This window comes from Lotus japonicus, chromosome 1 (genome assembly GCF_012489685.1).
Source record: "Lotus japonicus ecotype B-129 chromosome 1, LjGifu_v1.2".
NCBI classification, from domain to species: domain Eukaryota; kingdom Viridiplantae; phylum Streptophyta; class Magnoliopsida; order Fabales; family Fabaceae; genus Lotus; species Lotus japonicus.
The window spans coordinates 125,553,619-125,579,175 of NC_080041.1; the positions used below are offsets into that span (position 1 = coordinate 125,553,619).

Below are 25,557 nucleotides of genomic sequence, written 5' to 3' on the forward strand. Positions count from 1 at the left end.
TATTTCCAGCCTTTCATTTGGTCACCAGTAAGCCCCTTTTTATGCAGTTTTTGACAGCTAGCTGTAGAGCCATGGCGAAGAATAGAGGGGTAGAGTCGTAGAAGGTGGAAACCATGGATAAATGAAGAAAAACTGAAATGTTGGAGGATTAGAGAGGGAGATGGGGAACCATGGTGAAATAAAAAAGAGAAAGAAGTGCTGGAGAAAATGAATAATGGAATTGGAATTGGTTTGAAGACTAATGGAATTGGAAGAAGAAAGAGACGTTTTTGTGGCCTTGGAATGAGAGAGAAGTAGTATGTTTCCAATAAACAATTAAATGAATTAATGACCCATGGAACTTCAAAAGAGTTAATTAAAAAAGAAAGAGATAGTGGGCAGAGTAGTTGAACGGCTTTAGACTAGTAGGAATACACTGCAAACAGTGAAAAGTTAAGTAGATGTGCCAGGCTAGTACAGGTCTAGTGGTCTACACGCTGAACAACACGGGAACTTATGCATTCACGCGGTCGGGTGCCGGTTTCCACGGAAATATTTTACACAACCCGCACCCGCCCGTATTTAACTGATTCAAACCGATTTTTCACGTTTCTGTACCCGATTACCTGCCCAAACCCGCCCGAGGGCTTTATTTTACTGTCGGGTGGCTCGGTTACGGGTCGATGGCGGGTTGATGCTCACCCCTAATAGTGATTATTTCCAAAGTATTAGTATTGCTCTTTTGTACTACTTATATGAAGTTTGACCTCCATTTGCAAGATGTAAGTGTCATTTAAGTGATATAGTAGCTTTAATCTAATCATCATTGAAAAAAAACCTAGAAAATGGCTTGCATGGGTAGTTTGCTGTAGTTGTTTCAGAAACCCTCTAAAAATTAATACATTTTTTTTAAACCACAAGTATCATCCATGAGATAATCTTGTTCGAGAAAGATATAACCACTATGAGAGACAAAACTTTACGTATTAAGTATCAATATAACTGCATTCACATAGACTCGAATCAAAAAACAACCGCACGTTAGTTGATATTGAATTAAAAGTCTTCATTCCTTTTTTTCTTTTGTACATCGAAAAGATAAATTGCACCTTCCGTGAATTGATCCATGGACCTCCTCCACCCAATTCACACATCTCATAGCTCTTACAACTTGTGCTATCATTCGGGAATAAAACCCTTCATTCCTATATAATAATATAATAATTTGATAAACAATTAAAAAAAATTATGAAAGAACAGGAAGGAGAGAAATAGGGGGATTGGATTTGACACTCCAGTCATTGGAAATGCCACCCCACGTTTGGAAACTGAATTTCCGAAATATAAAATCTGAAGTATTTTCCCACTTAAAAGTGAGGTGTTATATTGTATTTTACACTGCCGGAGATGTAAATTACGAAGTAATTTTGGAATATTAAATTTCAAAAATAATTCGAAATATAAAAATTCAAAATTTGGAAGTGTGAAATCTAAGTAGTGGGTGGGAAATCTAATCCCGGAGAAATAGGAGTGTGGTAGGGTAATGGTAGTTGAATTGAAGTTGGGGCTGATAAAACAACCAAAAATTGAGGGAAGCAAGCATGGGAATCAGTATGAGTATGAGTATGAGTAGGAACGAAGAAGACAAGTCAAAGAAAGGGTTGGAAGCCACTGCCATAGGTTTACCCACCAACCGCCATGCCAACCTGAAAAGCGCTTCCGGCGACGACGACTTCACCGACATCCTCACACACATCAAATCCTCCAAATCTCCAGTAAGCACTGTTCCTAATCCTAAATTCCCAACAACCTCGTTCCTTTTGTTTCACCTCACAATTCTGTCTTGTAATTGTTTGCAGGCTGTTATCAATTATGGCGCTTCTTGGTATGTTACTTTCTACTTCTTCTCAGTTCTCCCTAATATGTGACTTTGTACAAATAGGTTTTTAGCTCGTTTGAGAATGAACACCAGGTGTTTGATGTTGGAACTCTGTGAATGTGACTCTATTTGAAAGTCTCATGTCCCAAGTTGGGTATCAATTGAATGGCACTTGAACTGATTTTTAACTCAATTCCTAAGAAAAGTTCAAATTCATTTTTTATCTTAAAATGCATGTGATCATGTTAATGTATCAACAAGTGGTTGGCAAGCTAGACCCTGTAAGGATGACAGCACAAGTTCGAATCATGGGAAAAACATTTGGTAGGAGAGACCTGTAACTGTTTCCTGAACGGGTGGTGACATCTGTCAAAGACAAAAAACACTTTGAATGTCTTTTTGCATCAATACAAACAGATAATCAAACACACTCATAGTTTTGGGAAACATCTAGTTGAAATTGGTGAAATCATGTATGAAAAATGAATTGCTTGGATTTGGATGAATAGAAGTGACCATAATATATAGCTTTATAATAGTGGTTAAGAAACAGCATAGATACGAATCTGGCTATACTGTCTTTGTTAAGATAGCATTTAGACATGGATTTATTTGGTATTTTCTATATTTTAAAATGAAATAGAAAACATCAAGTTAAAGAAGTAATACATTTTGATTTCATTAAAAAGAATGAAACTAAGAGGCACATTCTGTAACCAGGAGCCAAATTGGTACTCTCATCATCATTTCTTTCATCCAAAGGAGTTGAAACGTGTTAATTCTAGAGTTGTAACCTGTGAATAATAATGATAAAACTATTCAAGGCCTAAATTTTCATTCATTTTTATTTTAAATCCATGGCTGATGATTGTGTCAATGATATAATTTTCCTGGGTTTTCAGGTGTCGTGTTTGTAGCCAAATTCTCCCTGCATTCTGCAGACTGAGCAATGATTTCCCAAAGCTTTCCTTTATATACGCCGACATTGATGAGTGCCCGGAAACAACTCAGCACATTCGATACACCCCGACCTTCCAATTTTTCCGAGATGGTGAAAAGGTAGATGAAATGTATGGCACTGGAGAACAGAGGCTGCGTGATCGCCTGTGGTTGCACTCTTGAGACATTTAAGAGATAAAATTATGTTTGCAATTTTCACAGTAGATGTAACATTGTCACTTCAACATTTCAGTGAATGAATGCCAGATTAGAGCCTAATTCGTCATTACATGTCTCCCATTAGAAACCATGAAGTAGGAAATTGTATTTCATAAGGCTAACATTTCATAAATTGGCACCAAATAGAGAACAAGTTTACACCAAATGTCACGAAATTGGTTGCAAAACAATCAATAGTAGACATGAGAAAATCAGCCACAATAGAAATTCAAATAATGTTGTAAAACAAAAAACGAAAGCGGTAGCTAGTGCTGTTGCATGCTCCCTTGTGCTAACTGCTAAGACATCATCTTGAAAAAGAGATGTAAACACTGAGGCTCCTTTATTTTCTCTTTACCCCAAATCTGAAAGATGGCTACGATGATAACCACTAGTATCAATGATGGCTGGCTAACTTAACTCAAGCTTTTGGCTTGAGCACCTTCACGGTCTCCCAAGTAAAATCAGCATCATCACGTCCAAAATGGCCATAAGCAGCAGTCTTCTGGTACCTGAAGTTGCCTCCTCTCATGAGGTCAAGATTGATGGCAATCATTCCTGGCCTGAAGTCAAAACTCTCCTTAATCAGAGCCAAGATTTCATTGTCTGGAATCTTCCCTGTTTTGTATGTGTCTACAAATACAGAAAGTGGCTCTGGGACTCCAATTGCATAAGAAACCTGCACAATGCAACGCCGAGCAAGCCCTGAAGCTACCACACTCTTCGCTGCCTGCCTAACAACGTACGCGCCACTTCTGTCGACCTTGGTTGGGTCCTTGCCGGAGAAGGCGCCACCACCGTGAGCGCCCCAACCACCATAGGTGTCAATGATGATCTTCCGGCCAGTGAGTCCTGCATCTCCATGGGGTCCACCGATCACAAATCTGCCAGAGGGGTTGAGGTGGAAGATAGTATTGTCATCAAGGTATTTTGCTGGGATGACAGGTTTGATCACATGCTCTTTCAAATCTGCAGCAATCTGTTCATTTGTGACAGTTTCATCATGCTGAGTTGAGATGAGAACTGTGTGCACCCGGAGGGGGATCATGGCTCCATTGTCGTTCCGGTACTCAACAGTCACTTGGGTTTTGCCATCAGGCCTCAGCCATGGGCATGTCTTGTTCTTTCTAACTTCAGTGAGCTTTGCACCAAGCTTAGTGGCAAGCACATGAGTGAGTGGCATTAGCTCAGGTGTTTCGTCTGTGGCATAGCCAAACATGTGGCCTTGGTCACCAGCACCAATTTCCTCTGGTTTCTTGGTCATATGACCGTGAACTCCTTGAGCAATGTCAGGACTCTGTTGTTCAATGTTGACCAGAACTTTGCAGTTGTCAGCATCAAGACCAACATCAGCTGACACAAACCCAATCCCTCTGCAAGTGTCTCGAACTATTTTCTCATAGTTCACATTTGCCTTGGTTGTGATCTCACCGAAGACCATAACCATGTTAGTTTTTGTACAGGTCTCACAAGCAACCTTACTCTCTGGGTCTTGCTCCAAGCATGCATCTAGGATGGCATCGGAAACCTGGTCGCACAGCTTGTCGGGGTGACCTTCATTTACAGATTCTGAGGTGAAGAGGAAGGTATCCATCTCTGTTATTCAAAAAGGAGGCAGGAGAAGAAAATATTTGTTAGATTTTCTTGCACAAAGAAGCTATCATGAGCCTACAAGTCTTTATTTATTACAAGTATCATAGAGTTAATCAAGCGACGTATATTTTTTATTTGATTGCAACTACATGTTTAGATTGACCTGATATTACTGTTATAAGTACCTAAAATGTTACCTTCCATGATGATTTAGCTAAATGTCATGCAAGGATTATGTTAAAGGGGAGGGGGGTTGAAGAAGATTACTGGAACTTATCTTACAAGTCCTTAAGTAGGTGTTTGGTTCAGCTTATAAAAATAGTGTTATAATCTACCTATAAGTTTTCAAACATGTTTTTGATAAATTTTTCAGATTAACTTGTAAATAAATGCTTATAATTATGAAGCACTAACTTTGACACACACAATCATATAGTTAATATAAAAAGTAGGACAGAACATAATCACATTCTAAAAGTTAAAACAAGATAAACTTGACAATTTGCAATGCACACTTTTTCTTCTTATTGAGAAAAAAAAATCCTGAGACAAGAACTCATATCTCTTGAACACAACTTGAGAGATTTGGAAAGATATTTTATGGGCTTGATTTTTAAATTATTATTTTTAGTATTTAAAATATATAAATAAGCTTTTTTGACAAATAAAAAATATATAAATAAGTTGACTTCTAAAAATATTACAAAATAATTTTTCTTTATGAAATCAATGTTAATATTTAGACAATAAGAGATAAGAGGTATCGACTCAATTTCTTAAACAACGTTCAAGATAATTTTTCTTTAGCTCAAAACACACACATGTCGAGGCAGTGTCGGCCTTCAACACCCAAACACTTGTTGGTGCATCTTAAGTTACACATGGCACGACACATGCTTGTTTGAGTTTATTTTAATAAATTCATCAAATAAAGCTTATGAATAGAGCATATATGGTATGATTCATACTTTAATTAAATTGGTCACCTAAAGTATGAGAAATATAAAATGGAAGGAAATCTATTTTATATGAAATCTAAGCCTATAAAATAAAATATAAAAGTGACTCCTTCATCATATTTGAATTGAATGTAGATCTGGCGAAAAATAAGCAAATGTGACTATTCTCAGATAATCAGATTCATAGTCCAACATTCATGAAGGAATTAGAAAGCAAGAGGTAGTTGTAGATACATTTCTCTCAATCATTTGTTTCTAGATCTATGTGAGAAAATCGTATTTGCAAAGCTACGTGAAGCTGCATTTCCATACAAACAAATAAATCTCAAATCACATAGCCAATGCTTCAATCATTCAAACACAAATCACTAACAAGAATCACAAACACAACAACAACAACCAGATAACAAATTAGGCAATGTAGCAGATCTGCAAACCGATTCAACAATCACGCGCACAACAGATCCAAATCAACAATGAATGGCGATAATGTGAACGATTAATGTACATCACAAATCACAATGACAATAACGACAAGAAGAAGAATCAGAGAAAAACGCATTCAGATATGGATAAGAATGAAGAATCAAAGCTAGATCTGAAGAAGAAGAAGAAGAAGACGTACCGAGAGCGGTTGCTGTGGTTGTTTGCAGAGAGAGAGGAATGCGATTGGAAACTGGAAACGCAGAGGAAGAAGGCGAAAGGAAGCGAACGCGGTGTTTATATAGATCAGGAAATAGCCAAAATAGACGAATGACTCGCTCTTTTCTTGCGTGTATATTTTCTGTTTTACATTTACTAAGAGTAGTAAATGTATAATAATAATTATAATTAAGACCTGCATTGCATAAATGATGAGCATTAATTACTTCCATTTTCACTGCTCATATCATACACCATAGTCAGATCATGCTAAGGAACAATCAATATTCAATATATACAAAAACGGAATGAAAGGTACAAGTATATAATATAATAGTAACGACTAACTAACTGCAAAAATAAATGTTAAGAGTCTTGAATCAGCGTGCACATACTAACACTTCACCCCTTTTTTTTTTTGAAAACGAAAGGAGTATTATTAATAATAATGGTTCAAGCATGAGCAAGAAGCTCTCATGACAAAACATAGTACAAGAAATCACCCCTCCCAAGAAAACATAGCACTAAACCCCTCTGATTTCCCCACGAAACGGCATCAAACGTAATCTTAAAGATGAGCCTCATCAAAACCTTGCTAAGGAAAACCCTGTGGGAAAAAACCTAGCAAGGAAAAAGAGTACCACATCCTTGAGATTGCCAATTTCGTACCCCTTACTCACTAAAACAATCTTGGGCCCTTTTACATCTATAAAATCAGCTCACCAAAATTTCTAATCCAAAACAGCATCTCTAGCATCCATTATATCAATCCAGATAAACAGCCCCAATCTTTTTCTAATTCCATTTACCTTGACCTTCCCAGTCTTACATATCTAGTTCCTCCTCAATCATCACCAATCATACAAATTATTTTGAAGAATGGTGTCTCACATACTTGCAGATTGAATTATTGACCAGTTGCTTGCTAAACGTGGTGTCCCTCACGCTTGAGGATTGTATTTTGCTCCACATGTATTCTAATTCATGATATACAACTGCAAGAAAAATGAAACGCTATGGATTCCATTTGAGCTATATGTCATCCAAGTCACCATCGCTTTCCTTAGTACTAATAAACAGCAAAAACAGCAACAGCACCCTTCAAATTTCATAGCAACAACACACAGCAACAACACTTTTAATTTGACAGCAAACAGCAAGATTAATTAGGCAGCAACAGCAGCTACAGCACACAATATCAGAAACAACACCAGCAAGTACACAACAACAACAGCAGCTCAGCTACATTCTTATTAAGCACAAGTGATGGAAAATATAAACCAGTAATCTAAACACAAGTTCTATGAGTAAGTGATTGACGGTTCGAAACCTTGTGCATGGAAAAAAAATTGATTGATGTTATATTGCTTAGTGTGCTGACCGTGAGACGATGAATTAGTCTGGTTGAGAATATACCTTAGTTAAGAAAAATAAATTTTTTCAGTAAAAACCTATTGGAACTTGACACGTGACACTATCTTCCACCAATGGGCTTCGTATGGGCCATAAAATCAGATTGTTTTTAGGACTCGAAGAATGTGGCTCCATCATGACATGAATGCGATTATGGTTGAGTCATGCTATTATTGCTTTATTTACACTTTTGGTTATCATTATTATTGGGCTCCGTAATGCTTGTTTGGAACCACATTTGGAAGGTGGGAAATGTGGATTGAAACTTAAATTGTAGCTTCTACCTAAATTTGAATGGTATGAAACATATTACCTTTAATTGGATCATTCTTGTTCTTCTAAAAATAGAATTCCGAGCGCATCCAATTTTTATGTGGCGGATGCAGGATGAACACATGGTGACATGTGCAATATCCATAGCGAAGCACGTGGGATGTACTTGTAAAATATATTGAGACGCTCAAGTCAGCTTTTATATCAGAGAGTGAAAGTCTTAAAGTGCAAAGCATATTCAAGTAGCAAAATAAGTAATGATTATGTTTAAGAACGACCAACCATATATTTATAGAGTGCGGTACGACATGTAATGAAGGTGTTTAGCCTTCTTGAAGCCCTTTTGTGAAAGACTTATGAGATAGTTATGCTTGAGCTGCCTTGAAATATTTTATGATTGAGTCGGTTATGTTTTGCTCGATTGACTTTGGGTGAGATAAATCTTGCTTTAGTTGTCCCAACTGACCAACTTAGTACTCACTAAATTGTGAAATATTTAGATCATGTATGATTCTTTTAAAAAAAAAAAAGATAATGTATGATCATATATATTAGGTTTTATGGTCATTTGGCCGATCATTACAAATTTTGTTTAAAAAAATATATGTCCATGCATACCCAAATTAAAATACAGTATCATTGGTACATATATACAACTCACACTAAGGATAAGCCAAGTACACATTCAAGAGTCACATGTGTTGTTAGGTTCAGAGATGAAAAAAATGTGTTGTTAGCTTATAACTTATGAGATGATAAGCATGTGTCCATAGCAGACATGTAAGGTTATGGTATTGCGGAAGGAGACAAAGAAAAGACACAAGTAATGTGGTGGGTGACGTTGATTCGGTGGAATTTAATGAACAACTGAAAAATATTATTAGAGCTATGGTATTTTTTAAACAAAATAATGGTAGAAAGGATAGAAAGCACCTTCAGACTATCGGGTATGACATCTGCGGCATGCTGAGGAGGCCAGAAGAGGCTCACTCTTAAGTAGGATTGGAGCTATAATATTGAATTGATAGCTCCTAAATGTGCCGTTTTGTATAGGTTAAAATATTTTGGAAAGCTTATTTAAATTTATTTTATAGTAAAAATATTTATATGGGTGTTTGATTAAATTTATAATTTAAAATAGTTCATCACACTGATAAGTTTTTTTTACCTTATTTTGATAGTTTCTTTTAAATAAAAGATAAGTGTCTTAAATTAGAAATAAAATAAGTCTTTTGAAACTTATTTCAGTGTGTCTCTCAAATAAACTTACGAATAGGAGATTATGTGATAAGTTCTTATTCAAATAAAAACTTCACTAAGTTCAAATAAACCTAATGAAAGGTTTTCATGCTCGAATTTCTTCAATAAAAGGATGTAGATAACACCTTCAAACTTTTGCGGACACAAAGAATAAACTCTCCTCTTGAAACTTCTTGGTTCTATATCGTGACCTCGTCATTGCGATGAGAATAGAATATATGATATCTTGATTTCGTGTTTTTTTCCCACAAATGATGCCAAATGTTCTTCCTAAATTGAGTCTGTTGGTGCTTCTTCGTTTCTAATGGTGGTGCGCCGCATTGAAAGGATTCTCTAGCACAGGTGAGTAGTAGTAACACGACAGAAGGTATACCTGCAAAAGACACTGACCCTCCATTCAGTGAAAAGAAAGTTATCCCAGAGCTTAAGAAGAATTAAAAGTTTGCATCATGAGTAATGTTTATGTAAATAAACGACGAATCCTGTATTTATAGGCTCAACGTCCGTCGTATTTGTGACTTGAAGCCTTTTGGAAATATTGATCAAGAAGGTCCTTTGAGATGATGGTTACCTTCGAGTAACCTTACATATATCACTAAGTATGTGAGAACGATTCGCTCGGCCTACGTTGGATTGAAATGTTCCTTAACAAATTAAGTAATCTCGTTCGTCATTATATATGATACTTGCTTGGTTGCAAGACCTTTTGGGCCAGTTGAAATATTATTGGGTCTTATGATATTTTGGGTCAACTGAACAAGTATTTCTATTAATTCTTACTCTTTTATTTACTCATTATTATTCCACTTTTGCTTCTACTATAAAGGAGTTTTATTCAAAAGTTTTTTTTTAATATTTTATTTACATAGTCTACCTTGTGTCTCTGTCTGTACCAAAAAAAGATCTCGTGTCTCTGTAATCATTTCATAAGGAATAGTCTCCGTAATCATTTCAATAAGGACTAAAATTAACTTTGAGTGCAAAATGGAGGATTAAAATTTTATTTAAGCGATTAATTAAACAGGGAAATAAGGATATAACTCATATAATAATTACTTAATTTAAATTTCTAGAATGACAAATAAATAAACTAAAATAAACAGTGTTGGGAGGAGTCACTGCTTTGACATTGCACACCATATTCCGAGAAGATAATGTCTCACAAATAATGAATTAATAAAACGTTTTCCCCTTTAAACAACACTTACAAAGGGAGGGAGGGAGTATAATATTGATACCGTGCTCCTCCTATTAAAAATGAATAAATGATCCCAAATCAGACTAATCAAGTATTAAAAAAAAAGATTGAGTTGAAAGAGATAGGCAACAAACAGTGCATTACGACCAGAGATAGCATATAATTGAACCTCCAACTTGATAATAGTTTACTCGTGACTCGGCCTATGGCTTGAAAATGTATATCAAGAAACCATCACTTTCAAGGAAATTTTCACATAAGTTATTAAGTTAGAGTAGACTTTATGTAATTGGTGTCGATTGTAGTGGTTAAAAGTGCATGTTTGAACTTTAGGTTGAAAGTGTTGGATGCTTAGAAACCACAGTAATAAAGATGCATTTAACCTTCACCACACCTAAGTCAATTTACGAGAGCAATTTAGTTCACTGAAAATTTTAAATAAATAAAAAACTTAGAGCAGACTTTGGATACTTAAAATATGACCAAGTTAACCTCTGCCTTGTACAAGGGTCCCTATAGATGGTGATAGAAACTTGTGTAAGCTAAATCAGTGATATGGTTCTGGAAACTGATAGGACAATTGAAGTCACAGAAGAAGCTGTTCATTTTGACTTTTTTCTATTTCTTCTCTGAATAAAATTCAATTGAGGAACTTTCACATAGTTCCTACTTTCCTAATAGTCTGAGACTCTAACTGCAGAAAACCAAGTAGTGTGAGTGACAGGGAAAGAAAAACATGGGCAGAGCTCCATGCTGTGACAAAGCAAATGTAAAGAGAGGGCCATGGTCTCCTGAAGAAGATGCAAAGCTAAAGGAGTTCATAGAGAAAAATGGAACTGGGGGAAACTGGATTGCCCTCCCCCAAAAAGTTGGTAAGTATATGGAGATAGGAGTCATCTTACAATCTCAGTGCATGTTCTACCATTGATTCTTGACTCAAGAATCAAAGAGTCTCAATGATTGACTCATTGATTCTGGAGTTAGAATCAATCATGGAGAGAAGCTTTTGAGTTTTAGAATTGATTCTGAAGAAAGATAAGTTATTCCAAACATGTTATGAGTTAGTGATGGCATAAGCTGATATGCAAGAGTATTTGCCTTCTCTTACTATGTTTTGTGTTCCTGAATCCTGATTGAGTTTGTATCACACAGGTTTGAAAAGATGTGGCAAGAGCTGTAGACTTAGATGGCTTAATTATCTTAGACCCAACATTAAGCATGGGGAGTTCTCTGATGCAGAAGATAAAATAATCTGCAGCCTCTTTGCTAGCATTGGAAGCAGGTAGGCTTTTTTCTACTTAATTTCCACCTTCACTTCCACTTTCTCCACACAGATTTCATATGCTTATGAAAACCTCATAACTTCCAGTTGAAGGAAGAGTCAGATGGATACATAAGTAGGCTTTAAAGAGTTTTTTCCCTTCCACTTTTAGGAAAATAGATTATGTCATGTGCAGATATAGTAAGTACTTAGTTTTTTATAGATGCTTGCATCACCTTGTGCATTCCAAATTAAGATATCCTATGATGGTTAGTTTTACATTAATTTTGAAACATTGATGCTGAGTTTCTAATTTCTATTATATCTCATTTTCACACTCTTTCTTCTTTTCATATCACATCAAATGTTATCTCTCATTTCAGTCTCTTTTGTTATGTGTGGGTGGATTTTAGGTGTTAATGAAATTATTTTCCTTATTAACGTGTGTTTGGCGTAAATGCACGTTCATCTCAATTTATAAGAAAAGTTTCACTCAAGTTTTGCCTTGAAGTGAGTGCTAATCCTCATTAACACTTACAACAAAGAGTATCCAAACATTAGTTAACAAGTTTTTTTTACTGGGGAATTCATTTCCACCAAGTGTAGGTGGTCAATAATAGCATCTCGGCTGCCAGGGAGGACTGACAATGATATAAAGAACTACTGGAACACGAAGCTGAAGAAAAAAATGATGATGGCCATGAATCATTCAGCAGTGAGGAAACCTCCTCAACAAGCTACATTTTTATCTATCCTCCAAAATTCAACACCATCTTCTTCTAATTCATTTTTTCAAGCACAAGAAAGTTTCATCCATCCCCCTCAGAAGTTCCAATTTCAATTTAGCAGTAACTCCTTTGTGTTTGGGGGTGAAACTACTAGTTGTAGCAGCTCTTCTGATGGGAGCTGTAACAACAAGACCAGTCATGTCACAGAACCAGACCTTGGATATGGTGAAGGGTGTGTTGGTTCAACTTTTATGGAGCAAATTGGTGGGGTTGATTACCTATACAATGGGGTGGAAGATACCCAAAAGTTGATGTTCAACAATGGTGATGGTGTAAGTGGGTGGACAGAGAAACAAAATGGATTGTGGGAAGAAAATCCAATGGATAATGGTCTAGAAGAAATTAAGGAGCTAATTAGCACAAGTAGTTGCAACAACTTTTTGTTTGGTGACAAGAAGACAGAGGAAAAGGTCATGTACTACTGATGCTGACAATGGCTAAAAATGAAGAAGATTTGAAGGGGAAAGTAATGGGCATGATGGATAGAAGAAGATTCAAACTTGGACTAAGTTTGTAATTTTGTGGATTGTTTTTTCTAAATAAGTATCAAATAAGAACAATTTCCTTTGTTTAAAAAGTACATGGTAAAGGTTTCTCTTTGCATTGTAATCCCACCATTTGAATTTTTGAACCATAATCATGTCTTAAAGAAAATAAAGAAAAAAAGAATAGGATGGAGAGTGAGTGTTTGATTTCACTTCTAAAACACATATCTAGCTAGAAAATCATGCGGAACCGGAAGCTACAATGTGTTACTTTTGAAATAACATGCTTTGGAATGTACTTTAGACCATGTACAATGGTTTAAACAAAAATTTTCCATTCAACACCATTTTTTCTCTTCCCAACACTCCACATCATCTTCTCTCTCCAATTCAACACACTTTCAATAAATACCCACTCCAATGGTTTTCTCTCTCAACACCCTACCCCACCACTCACCCTACCCCACCACTTTTTATTTCATATTTTTATTTAATTTTATGTTTTTGTTTTTTTTATTTACATAAAATTACAATTATTATTTTAAATTAAATTAAATAATAAACACTTAACGAATTAATTTTTTTTAATATAGATAATAATTTATTTTATTTCCTTAACTAAAAAATGGAAGACGATAAACGAAGCACACAGTAATATATTTTATTTTCTTAACTTAAAATGCAAGACAACAAACTAAGCACACAACACACAAATAACGTAATTAGTACGATACAAATCATCTTCCATCACGAAGCATTTGCAAACTTTGTCCATATGTGCTTCACTAGATCTGCTTGCAGTTCGTGATGAACGTTCGAATCACGCAACTCGGATCTAGCACGCACATGATTTGCAAAAGCGGGTAACACCTCGGTCGAGTATGGTTGCGGTGTACTAGATCCACCTTCCCCAGATTGCTCAAAATCGGTCCAACGTTGAGCAAATGTATCTCGTTCATCCTCAACAACCATATTATGTAATATGATGCATGACCTCATAATGATACCCAAATCAGCTATGTCCCACAAACGAGCTGGTTCACGGATGATTTTAAAACGAGCTTGAAGAACTCCAAATGCACGTTCGATGTCCTTCCGACATCTCTCCTGAACTTGTGCAAACAACTTATCCGGTTCACTTTGAGGAAGTCTGATCGATTTGACGAAAGTTGGATAAGAAGGGTAGATACCATCAGCTAGATAGTATGCCATATTATAGGGACGTTGATTCACAATGAAACTCACAGTTGGAGCCTTTCCCTGTTCCACATCATCAAACACTGGTGATCGATCTAGAACGTTTATGTCGTTCAACGTTCCCGGACATCCAAAAAAGGCATGCCAGATCCATAGATCATGAGATGCAACTGCTTCAAGAATAACTGTAGTGGTTCCCTTATCCCCTCTAGTAAATTGACCTTCCCATGCTTTAGGACAATTTTTCCACTCCCAGTGCATGCAGTCAATACTCCCGATCATGCCTGGGAACCCCCTTTGTTCACTAACCTGTAGTATTCTTTGCAGGTCCTCTTGAGTTGGTGCTCTCAGGTACTCGTGCTCATACAATCGTATGATTCCATTACAGAATCTACGTAAACACTCCAGTGCTGTAGTACCTCCTATTTTGATGTACTCATCGACTGCATCTGCTGCCACACCATATGCTAACATTCGCATTGCTGTGGTACATTTTGCTAAGGGTGATATACCTTCTTTCTTGGCTGCATCAACTCGCTGGGTGAAGTAGTTATCACTACTTGAAAGGTCCGCAACGATTCGAAGGAAAACGTGTTTTTGCATCCGGTACCGACGACGAAACATTGAATCGTCATATGTAGGCTCATTGGCAAAGTAGTCGTCAATTAGCCTTCGGTTTGCTGCTGCATGATCTCTACGGACATACTTTCTACGAGGTGCACTATCTTCCAAATTTTGGTTTGGACCCAACCCTAATTGGTTGAGTATAAAAGCTTCTTCAAGTTGAGAATTTTGAAGGTATGTTGCAATATCAAAAGGATTTTCACAAGGATTCTCAAAAGGATCAAAAGGATCCATTTGTTGTGAAATTCGAAGTAGAAAGTAAGAGGTTTTGGATATTGGTACATAAATTGATCTATGAATCCATATATATAAGTAAATTGAATGGTGGACACTGACGGATTCAAAACAAGTTACCCACTAGAGTTAATAATCGGAAAAGGACTAGATTCGAATTGAGTGGAGCATATTCAAACCCAATAACCCATACACTAAAGCCGAACACTGCAGACTTGACACCACTGGCAAATTATTAAAGCAAACCCCACCGACTTGACACCACTGACAGATTCGAAACAAGTTACCCACTAGAGTTAATAATCGGAAAAGGACTAGATTCGAATTGAGTGGAGCATATTCAAACCCAATAACCCATACACTAAAGCCGAACACTGCAGACTTGACACCACTGGCAAATTATTAAAGCAAACCCCACCGACTTGACACCACTGACAGATTCGAAACAAGTTACCCACTAGAGTTAATAATCGGAAAAGGACTAGATTCGAATTGAGTGGAGCATATTCAAACCCAATAACCCATACACTAAAGCCGAACACTGCAGACTTGACACTACTGGCAAATTATTAAAGCAAACCCCACCGAAGATTGACTTGTGTTGAAAATTCTGGAAATTCCGGTCCATCAACACTAGGAAAATTTTCACGAACCATTGGCATATAACCACTAGACTGGGGTGTTTGAGATGGATATCTCACAGATCCATAAGATGGATGAAAGTTTGGAACAAATGATGACTGGTTCGAATATTGATTTGGATCTGGATAATAGTTTGGATTTTGAGGATGTTGGTTGGAGAATTGATGTGGGACTTGAAAATAGTTTGGATTTTGAGGACGTTGGTTGGAGAATTGATGTGAGACCTGATAATTGGTGGGATTTTGAGGACGTGGGTAAGAAAATTGATTTGGATCTTCATAGTTGTTGGGATTTTGGTTGGAAATTGGGTAGCTTGAAGAATTCTGGGTGTTGTAATGATGATTGTTGGGATCCATTTCAAAACAAATGCTAATAGAAGGATAATAAGATGGTGAGAGAGATAATAAGATGGGGAAAAACTTGGTTTTTTTTTTCTGTGTCCAAATCTAACAAACCAAGTCTCTATTTATAGAGAAAAAAAAGTTATGAATTTTGGTAAAAAAAAAAAAATTAAAATTATTTTTTTTCAACAAGATAATTCAGTTTAAAGTTTTTAAAAAAAAAAATCCGGTCCGCCAATGGGACGCTGCCACGCGTCCCATCCTATCCTCTCTGTCCTCTCTCTCCTCTCCAACTGACACGACACGCGTCTTGTCGGCGCGTGTCGTGCACGCGCCCAACGTGCTCCAATCCGGAGCTGCCACGTGGCTCCGGATGGCTCTCTCAACAATGTTGAAACCATTCAACATTTTCCCTCCTTCAACAATATTCAACAGACCATTGTAAGTATTAAACAAGTTTCAACAACATTAAACAAGAGAAAAAACAGACCATTGTAAGTGGTCTTAGATACATATCCATACTCAAATAGAAGTACAACTAAACTGTTATCACTTTTTCTTCCAAACATAAAAAGTTGCAGCAGCAATCCATTGATCAAATGCAGTGGATAATCAACAGCAAGTTTACAAATAAAACACTACAAGTACTTTTTTTATGCAGTAAAAATTTATCAACATGCATTTGTGAGGCATTCTTTGGACATACTCACTAGCGGCAGTTTTTCGTACCTTTTAGACTGTCATTCACATACTTATAAAAAAACATTATTTAAAACTTTTGTGGCCGTTACGAAAACCCGCTAATGAGTATGTCCAAATGAAATGTTTATCTATAAGTACTCGAGTGTTTCCTGAATTTGTCCATGTATTGTAAATGCAAATTGAAGGCATATAATAAGCCCAAGAACTGTGCTAAGGTAAACATGACACTTCACTGACCTAACAAAACTGCATAATCAGAAGAAAATCACATCACTGGCAATACCATAAGTATGTGAAAATGGTGATAGTGATACATGGGTTCCCATAATTGCGGCACGCATGGCACAATCTACTAGCTGCAATTATAGCATGAATATTAAAGGAAGAAAACAAAATGTTTTAGGTTCGTAGACACTACACAAAGTTAGACTACAACAACAGTTCTCATTTTTTATTTTTGCTTTGATTATCAATACAAGACAACAAACACATCATCTTCATCGAAATAAATTTTTAAATGCCATAAGATTAGGATGGCAAGCAATAAGGCTATGGATGTTGTTCTGGAAGTAAGTTACCCATAAACAAATCCAACTTGGGGAACAGGTTTTTTTTAAAGATGATATTTAATTAATTGTAGCAGATTGTATAGCTGACTCAAATGATAAAAGAATGGCTATTGAGGAGGAGAGGACACGGCTTTAAAAAATTGATTTTTAGATAATGATGCATTGGATAGGCCACTGGTTGGTCGAATGTTCAAAAGAGAAATTAGTTTAGTCTAATGTTTCAATAATGGAAATTGAGTAGGGTTAGCTGTAAACACCTAAATTTTGACTGAACCTCTCTTAATTTACTAGTTGTTTAGCTAAAAATTCAAAAAAAATGAAAAAGATATTAAAAGTCATAAAAATGATAAAAGTCTAAAAAAATACCAAAAATAATTTTTAGGTGTAGAGTATTAGATGGGCAGAATATCTCCAACTGACCCATTTCTCTTTTTTTTTTCTCATTAAAAAACAAAATTAGAAAATATCGGTCATTCCCCCCTATATAAATAGTGCATTTACCAAATTTGGAAAATGAGTCTCGGACCTAAAATTGAGAGTTATTACCCCTTCCTTAGTAATTTTTTTTTTGCTGCATCGGAAAACTCCCATCCCTAGTAATTAGTGCATCCTCCTTGACAAAACATTATGCTACCATTTTCTATTCTTCTTCCCATTAATTAACAATGCAACCTCCATTCAACATAACACAAAATAACAGTGTGGTAGCTTAGCAGAGAGAAGAAAGAAGAAAGGCGGAAATGGGAGTGAACGGAATAGAGAAGCCCACATTTCTCCTATCTACTTTCTTCTTTCTGCTAAGCCATCATAGTGTCTCTCTATTTGTTTCAAATAACCGGATAACATATAGAAGAGAAACATGCATTGAGCCATTGACCTCTTCCACTATTTTGATTGCTTCCTTCCCGAAGATTAATTGTAGAGATTAAAATATCAAATTAGTGTCTTAAAGCCGGGAACAGGATTATTTGTAATGCCTTTCTTTATGGGGAATGTGTTAGTGTCAATTGTCAAATAAGCCACCCTTTGCATTCTAAAATTTCCACTAGACTCTTCTTTATTTCTGTAACTATTATTGACTAACACCTCAATGATTTTCTCTTCCTGCAGTTATAGTTCGTGGCGCAGGTCAACCTGTTGAGAAATTAAACACGTGCCTTGGCTGCTGCTTAGATAGTTTAGTTCAGTTTGAATGAGTCAAATAAAATATCTTCTATGAGCTGTTAGTGGAGAGATCAGTTTCTGTTTTGTTTTTAATTATAAGTAACAGTCCCTAGAATTTAGCTAGAATTAAGGAGGTTATCTCTTATCAGTTATTTTCAAGATGTATTTAAATTCAAGTTTGTGATTCAATAAAGTATTATGCTTTTGCTGCCTCATATCAGAAGTTTTACCGTTCAATCTTCTCTTCTGCTACTTTTCTATATATCAAAAACAACAATTGGTATCTAGAGCCACTTCTTACGGGACCTGTGCTATGGATGTCGAATCAAGTTTTTCACATGTAGCTCTTCCTATCTTTGATGGGGAGAACTATGACCTTTGGGCTGTGAGAATGGAATCCTACTTGGAGGCTTTAGACCTCTGGGAAGCCGTGGAAGAAGATTATGAAATTGCTCCGTTGCCAAACAATCCCACCGTGGCCCAGATGAAAAATCACAAGGAAAGAAAAACCAAGAAGGCAAAGGCAAAGGCTTGCTTGTTTGCTGGTGTCTCAAAAACGATTTTCACCAGAATCATGACCCTCCAAACAGCAAGTGAAATCTGGAATTATCTAAAGGAAGAGTATGCAGGAGATGCCCGAATACGAAGCATGCAAGTGTTGAACTTAATACGTAAGTTCGAGCTACAAAGAATGAAGGAGTCCGAGACAGCCAAACAATATGCTGACAAATTGCTTGGCATTGTTAACAAGGTAAGATTACTTGGCACAGAATTTCCAGATTCAAGAATTGTGCAAAAAATTCTTGTAACAATGCCTGAAAAATATGAAGCCTCTATAGCATCTTTGGAGAACACAAAGGATCTGTCACAGATCACCTTGGCAAAAGTTTTACATGCCCTACAAGCACAAGAACAAAGAAGAATGATGAGACAAGAGGTGGCAGTAGAGGATGCTTTTCTAGCAAACAACTCGCAAGGAGGAAAGGATGAGAAGTATAACAAAAGGAAACAGTACAGCAAACCTGGAAGTTCCAACATACAACAGAATGAGTCTTTTCCACCTTGCACATATTGCAAAAAGACAAACCATTCTCCAAGCAGATGTTGGTGGAGGCCTGACATCAAGTGCAGAAAGTGTGGCAATCTTGGACATGTAGAGCGTATCTGTAAGTCTTCAATGGAGGCAAAAGTTTCCATGGAGCAACAAGAAGATGAGCAACTCTTTGCAGCAACATGCTTTGCAACAAGCAACAGTTCTAGTGATTTGTGGTTAATAGACAGTGCCTGCTCAAATCATATGACTCCTGATGAAACTCTTTTTAAAGAGCTTGACAAAACCTTCACTTCCAAAGTAAAAGTTGGAAATGGTGTTTTTATCCCAGCCAAAGGAAAAGGAACGGTTGCTATTGAAAGCATAGCAGGTTTAAAATATATTTCTAATGTCTTATATGTGCCTAACATTGACCAGAATTTACTTAGTGTTGCACAGATGGCTGACAATGGCTTCAAAGTTATATTTGAAGGCAAATGGTGTCTGATTCAGGATGCCAAAGGCAATGATCTATTTAAAGTGAAAATGAAGGCTATAACTTATGCTCTAAATCTGATGGAGGAAGAGCAAATAGCTTTTTCAAGCACCTGCAGCAACATTGAATTATGGCACAAAAGGCTCGGACATTTCCATCTTGCTGGACTTCAATACATGCAGAAACATGCTTTGGTGAAAGGTGTACCACGACTTGAAGACAAACTTGATGATTGTGTAGCTTGTCAATATGGCAAGCAAGTCAGAACACCGTTTCCGCAAACAGCATGGAGAGCAACACAAAAATTGCAGCTTGTGCATACGGATGTTGGAGGACCTCAGAGAACACCATCTTTAAATGGTAATATCTATTATATTACATTTATTGATGATTATACCAGGTTTTGTTGGATTTATTTCTTCAAATCCAAGGCTGAGGTTGCTGATATATTTTGGAAATATAAAGCCCTGGTGGAAAATCAAAGTAATTGCAGGTTGCGGACACTAAGGTCAGACAATGGGACAGAATATAAAAATAATACTTTCGACAAGTTTTGTGAAGAAGCTGGTATTGTGCACCAACTTACAGCACCTTATACTCCGCAACAAAATGGAGTTAGTGAAAGAAAGAATAGAAGCATTATGGAAATGACAAGGTGTCTTCTACATGAAAAAGAGCTGCCAAAGAAATTATGGGCAGAGGCTGCAAATACTGTTGTCTTCTTGCTGAATAGGCTGCCTACAAGGGTTCTTCAGAGGAAAACTCCATTTGAAGCTTGGTTTGGTTACAAACCAGATTTCCATAACTTTAAAGTTTTCGGTTGTCTATGTTTCTCTTTCGTGCCACAGGTTAAAAGAGACAAGCTCGATAAGAAGGCAGATCCTAGAGTTTTCATTGGATATAGTAGCACATCAAAAGCGTACAGAATTTTTCAACCTCAAAATGGGAAAATTCTTGTAAGCCGAGATGTCAAATTCATGGAGAACAAACAATGGAGCTGGGAGGAGTCAATGGAGAAGCAAATTCCAGAAATTCCACATATCATTGATGATGATATAGATGACTTTCCTGTCAGAGGTACAAGACCTTTACATGAAATTTATGAAAGGAGTAATGTAGCTGTCTTGGAACCTGCAGAATTCATTGAAGCTGAGAAGAACAAAAAATGGATAGATGCAATGAAGGAGGAGCTAAATATGATTGAAAAAAATGACACTTGGGTGCTAGTGGACAGACCTCAACACAAGAAACCTATAGGAGTCAAATGGGTTTATAGAACTAAGCTAAATGCAGATGGTTCTATAAATAAATACAAGGCAAGATTGGTTGTGAAGGGTTATGCTCAAGTGTTCGGAGTTGATTTTTCAGAAACGTTTGCTCCGGTTGCTCGCCTCGATACAATTAGAATGCTCCTAGCTTTGGCTGCACAGAAAGGTTGGAAAGTTTACCATTTAGATGTGAAATCTGCTTTCTTAAATGGTTATTTGCAGGAGGAGATATTTGTGGAGCAACCAGAAGGATTTCATGTCAAGGGACATGAGGAGAAGGTCTACAAACTAAAAAAGGCCTTGTATGGTCTTAAACAAGCCCCAAGGGCTTGGTACAGCAGAATCGATGATTATCTTCAAAAACTCGGATTTGTCAAAAGTCCCAGTGAAGCCACTTTGTATGTGAAATTGATGGATGCTAATGTAATCATAGTTTCTGTCTATGTTGATGATCTGCTTGTAACAGGGAATGAAGAGAAGTTAATCTTGGAGTTTAAAGCTGAAATGCTCCAAGTATTTGAAATGACAGACCTTGGTTTGATGTCTTTCTTTTTGGGTCTGGAGGTAAAGCAAGATCAAGATGTTGTTTTCATATGCCAAAAAAAATATGCTAGAGAAATACTCAAAAAGTTTTGCATGGAGAATTGCAGTAGCACTACCACTCCAATGAATCAAAAGGAAAAATTCAGCAAAGATGATGGAGCTGATAAGGTAGATGAGCAGAAATTCAGAAGCCTAATTGGTTGTCTAATGTATCTGACTGCAACTAGACCCGACATCATGTTTTCAGTGAGTGTGTTGTCAAGATTTATGCACTGTGCTAGTGAATTACATCTCCAAGCTGCCAAACGAATTCTAAGATATGTTAAGGGGACTGCAGACTATGGCATTAAGTACACTCACTCTCAGAGTTTTCTATTTCATGGATTTTCTGACAGTGATTGGGGTGGTTCAGTTGATGACTTGAAAAGTACAACAGGGTACTGTTTCAGTCTTGGCTCAGGTGTGTTTTCATGGTGTTCAAGAAAGCAAGATGTAGTGGCTCAAAGTACAGCTGAGGCGGAATATGTAGCAGCTACAGCTGCTGTGAATCAAGCCATTTGGCTAAGAAAAATATTTTCTGATTTACACATGGAGCAAAGTGAGCCAACACAAATTTTTATTGACAATCAAGCTGCAATATCAATTTCAAACAATCCTGTTTTCCATGGGAAGACTAAGCATTTCAAGATCAAGTTCTTCTTCTTAAGGGAGATGCAAAGAGAAGGAGAAATCAAGTTGTTGTATTGCAAGACTGAAAATCAGAATGCTGATATCTTGACAAAGGCCCTTCCGAAGGCTAGATTTGAAGCTTTGAGATTCAGTTTGGGCATCTGCAACCTCCAAGGCAAGGAGGAGTGTTGAGAAATTAAACACGTGCCTTGGCTGCTGCTTAGATAGTTTAGTTCAGTTTGAATGAGTCAAATAAAATATCTTCTACGAGCTGTTAGTGGAGAGATCAGTTTCTGTTTTGTTTTTAATTATAAGTAACAGTCCCTAGAATTTAGCTAGAATTAAGGAGGTTATCTCTTATCAGTTATTTTCAAGATGTATTTAAATTCAAGTTTGTGATTCAATAAAGTATTATGCTTTTGCTGCCTCATATCAGAAGTTTTACCGTTCAATCTTCTCTTCTGCTACTTTTCTATATATCAAAAACAACACAACCATTGCACTCTCATGCACACTAGTTGACTAAGTTATGCCATCATGATAATAAATTTGCCCCCCTTTATTTAATACTGTAGCACTTACGAAGTCTAACCAACTGAATTAGGCAAAGGTTCCACCAGTGGCGGATCCAGGACCAGGGGTCAGGGGGTTCAAATTTTTTAAATAAACACATCGATAAAAATATAATTAAAAACAACTTTAATATGTTTATACATCAGAAAGTATACAAGTCATAGTTGATACAAATAGGTGGATTTTTTGTGCAAATAGGTGCAAAACTTAGTCTACTAGTATAATTTAAAATTTTCAGGGGGTTCAAAAAAAATTATATAGGGAAATAAGGACAATGAACCCCCTGAACACAAGGTAGATCTGCCCCTGGGTTCCACATACGAAACCTATATAGCACTATCATCAAACGCTTATATTAACCATCATAAACTTTTCCTAGTTTAAAAAGAAGTTTCGAGTTCAAGTCTCTGTAAATACAGTTGCGTTAAATAGACTTAGTTCGAGAGTTTTTCGCTCATAAAAGTTATACCCGATTCGAACATGAACATCTTAGCAGATGATACATGTGAATAAAAAAAAAGGCTTAAATGCACTTTTGGACCCTCATGTTTTAACTTTTTGCGATTGTCAACCCTTATATTTTTTTTTCTACGAATGGGAACCCTATTCTTTCAAAACGCTGCACCGTTTACCCTTCCATCCAAATCCGTCAAAAACTTGACGCAACACGTTGATATGGCCTTCCACATGGATAAAAAGGGGATTTTAAAAAAATGGCTTAAATGCACTTTTAGACCCTCAAGTTTACATTTTTTGCGATTGTTGACCATAATCTTATTTTTAGTTTGAATGGAGACCCTAATCTTTCAAAACGTTGCACCGTTTATCTTTCCGTCGGAAGGTCAGGTAAGTGGGTTCTGTCAAGTTTTTGACAGATTTGGACGGAAGAGTAAACGGTGCAACATTTTGAAAGATTAGGGTCTCCATTCATAGAAAAATAAGATCAGGGTCAACAATCGCAAAAAATATAAACTTGGGAGTCCAAAAGTGCATTTAAGCCAAAAAAAAAAATGTAGCACTACCAAGATGAACATCATGAAATATGAAAGACTGATAGTGCCACTTTTAAAATCAGTTATTTTAAAGTGAAGACGTATCTTTAAACTATAAAACAATTAATTATAACTATTAATTTAAAAACAAACAGTTAAGATTATAATCATATGCATACACATAAGAATTTGTTTAAAATCAAACCATTGATTTTCAATTCAACTGTTACTCTATTTATCTCAGACAAAATTGTAGGTAAAACAGAGTGACGGGGTATAAATATATTTAACTTGTTCTGCTTGGCTGTGCTGGTATTCTTATTGGGCCTATAGTATATAGAAGTTTAGACTTAACTGAAAGAATGTACACTTTTTGGATGAGACACTTTTGTGACCCAAAAGAACAAAAACTACATTTTATTAGACTCAAGAGACTCCATCGATCCTCTTATTGGACTAGCATGGACCTTTTCTTTAAAACTTGACCTGATCGAATCAAACTGATTAGTTTGGACCAAGAAAATAAAGAATCCAGCAGATTATTATTTTTTAAACCACAAGTATTTTTTGCTGATACAATCACATTCGAGTCAGATATGACTAAGTGCAAAGTTTTCCCTACTAAGTAGTATATAATATGAGGTTGTTGAAATCATTCATGAGAGTGGTTTAACCTCATTCGATGTGAATTTAAGATTTTTTTTTAATCAAGGTATTACTACAACTTGTAATTTCTCGCCCCGTGATCAGCACACTAACTAATAGGGGAATGATCAATGAAATTTTTCCATTCACAAGAGTTAGAAATCAAATTCTCAACCACTTATTTAAAGAACAAAACTATGAATCACTAAATTAACTCATTTGATAAGTAAGCAAAAATTTCATTTTTTTTTGTTAATGATCTTATTGGTTCACTAGAACGAAATTAAATCAGTCATTAGACAATCTTATTCAATTTCTAACTTTTTTGAACTTAGCTTCCATTCAAAACTTAAACCAAATTTCTAACTAAACTAAAATAAACTACAAATCTTATTAAAAATGTAGATAAAATCATACAGTCTGGGATCATATATTTAAAATCAAAGTGTTCATCTGAGAAAAGAACAAACCAAATGATTGATGATTTATATAAGTTTTATGAGAAAACAGTAACAATTTAATTATTTTATTTGAAATATTCCAAACAGGAGTGTTGTTTAATTTACCTCCTCCACAATCCTCACGCCCCCGGCAAAAAGGTGAAAAAGTGCAAATTCTTGGGATTGTGTTCTGTACGTGTATTATGCTGGTGACTTTAGGTTTCATTTTATGCGCTGGTTTCATGATCTAAAAAGGAATAAAAAAGCTGGTGTAATGTTGGAGAACCATATTTACATTAGATGGAATATTGACAGACAAGGCAAGGCACCTTTTTCATATAGGCCTTCTATAGCATTTATTCTGTTTTTTTTATCAATGAAACTTCATACAATACTAAATTTTGGAAAATGATTTTTTAACCCTGCACCGCACAATATTGACATTCAATTGATATATGCAAGTTCTAGTGGTCAAGAACTGCAAATAATGTGTTTAAGTAAAAATAAATGCTACCGTAAACTAATTCCCATAATGTATTT

General features: G+C 36.1%; 3 protein-coding genes across 3 annotated transcripts; 2 read left to right on the forward strand and 1 right to left on the reverse strand.

Annotated features, from left to right (window-relative positions):
- The first annotated feature begins 1,488 nt into the window (after positions 1-1,488).
- LOC130730325 (thioredoxin-like 3-3) lies at positions 1,489-3,083 on the forward strand. Its single transcript, XM_057582303.1, has 3 exons — positions 1,489-1,754; positions 1,839-1,864; positions 2,761-3,083. The coding sequence occupies exons 1-3, from the start codon at positions 1,581-1,583 to the stop codon at positions 2,978-2,980; spliced, it is 420 nt and encodes a 139-aa protein (XP_057438286.1). The 5' UTR covers positions 1,489-1,580; the 3' UTR covers positions 2,981-3,083.
- A 36-nt stretch (positions 3,084-3,119) lies between these two features.
- Positions 3,120-6,458, reverse strand: LOC130730324 (S-adenosylmethionine synthase 3-like). The gene is made up of 2 exons (XM_057582302.1): positions 6,194-6,458; positions 3,120-4,612 (listed from the first exon to the last, which is right to left on the reverse strand). The coding sequence occupies exons 1-2, from the start codon at positions 6,441-6,443 to the stop codon at positions 3,438-3,440; spliced, it is 1,425 nt and encodes a 474-aa protein (XP_057438285.1). The 5' UTR covers positions 6,444-6,458; the 3' UTR covers positions 3,120-3,437.
- A 4,410-nt stretch (positions 6,459-10,868) lies between these two features.
- LOC130730326 (transcription factor RAX2-like) lies at positions 10,869-13,040 on the forward strand. The gene is made up of 3 exons (XM_057582304.1): positions 10,869-11,226; positions 11,507-11,636; positions 12,222-13,040. Exons 1-3 carry the CDS (start codon positions 11,091-11,093, stop codon positions 12,826-12,828), a joined length of 873 nt encoding a protein of 290 aa, XP_057438287.1. The 5' UTR covers positions 10,869-11,090; the 3' UTR covers positions 12,829-13,040.
- Positions 13,041-25,557: the final 12,517 nt, after the last annotated feature.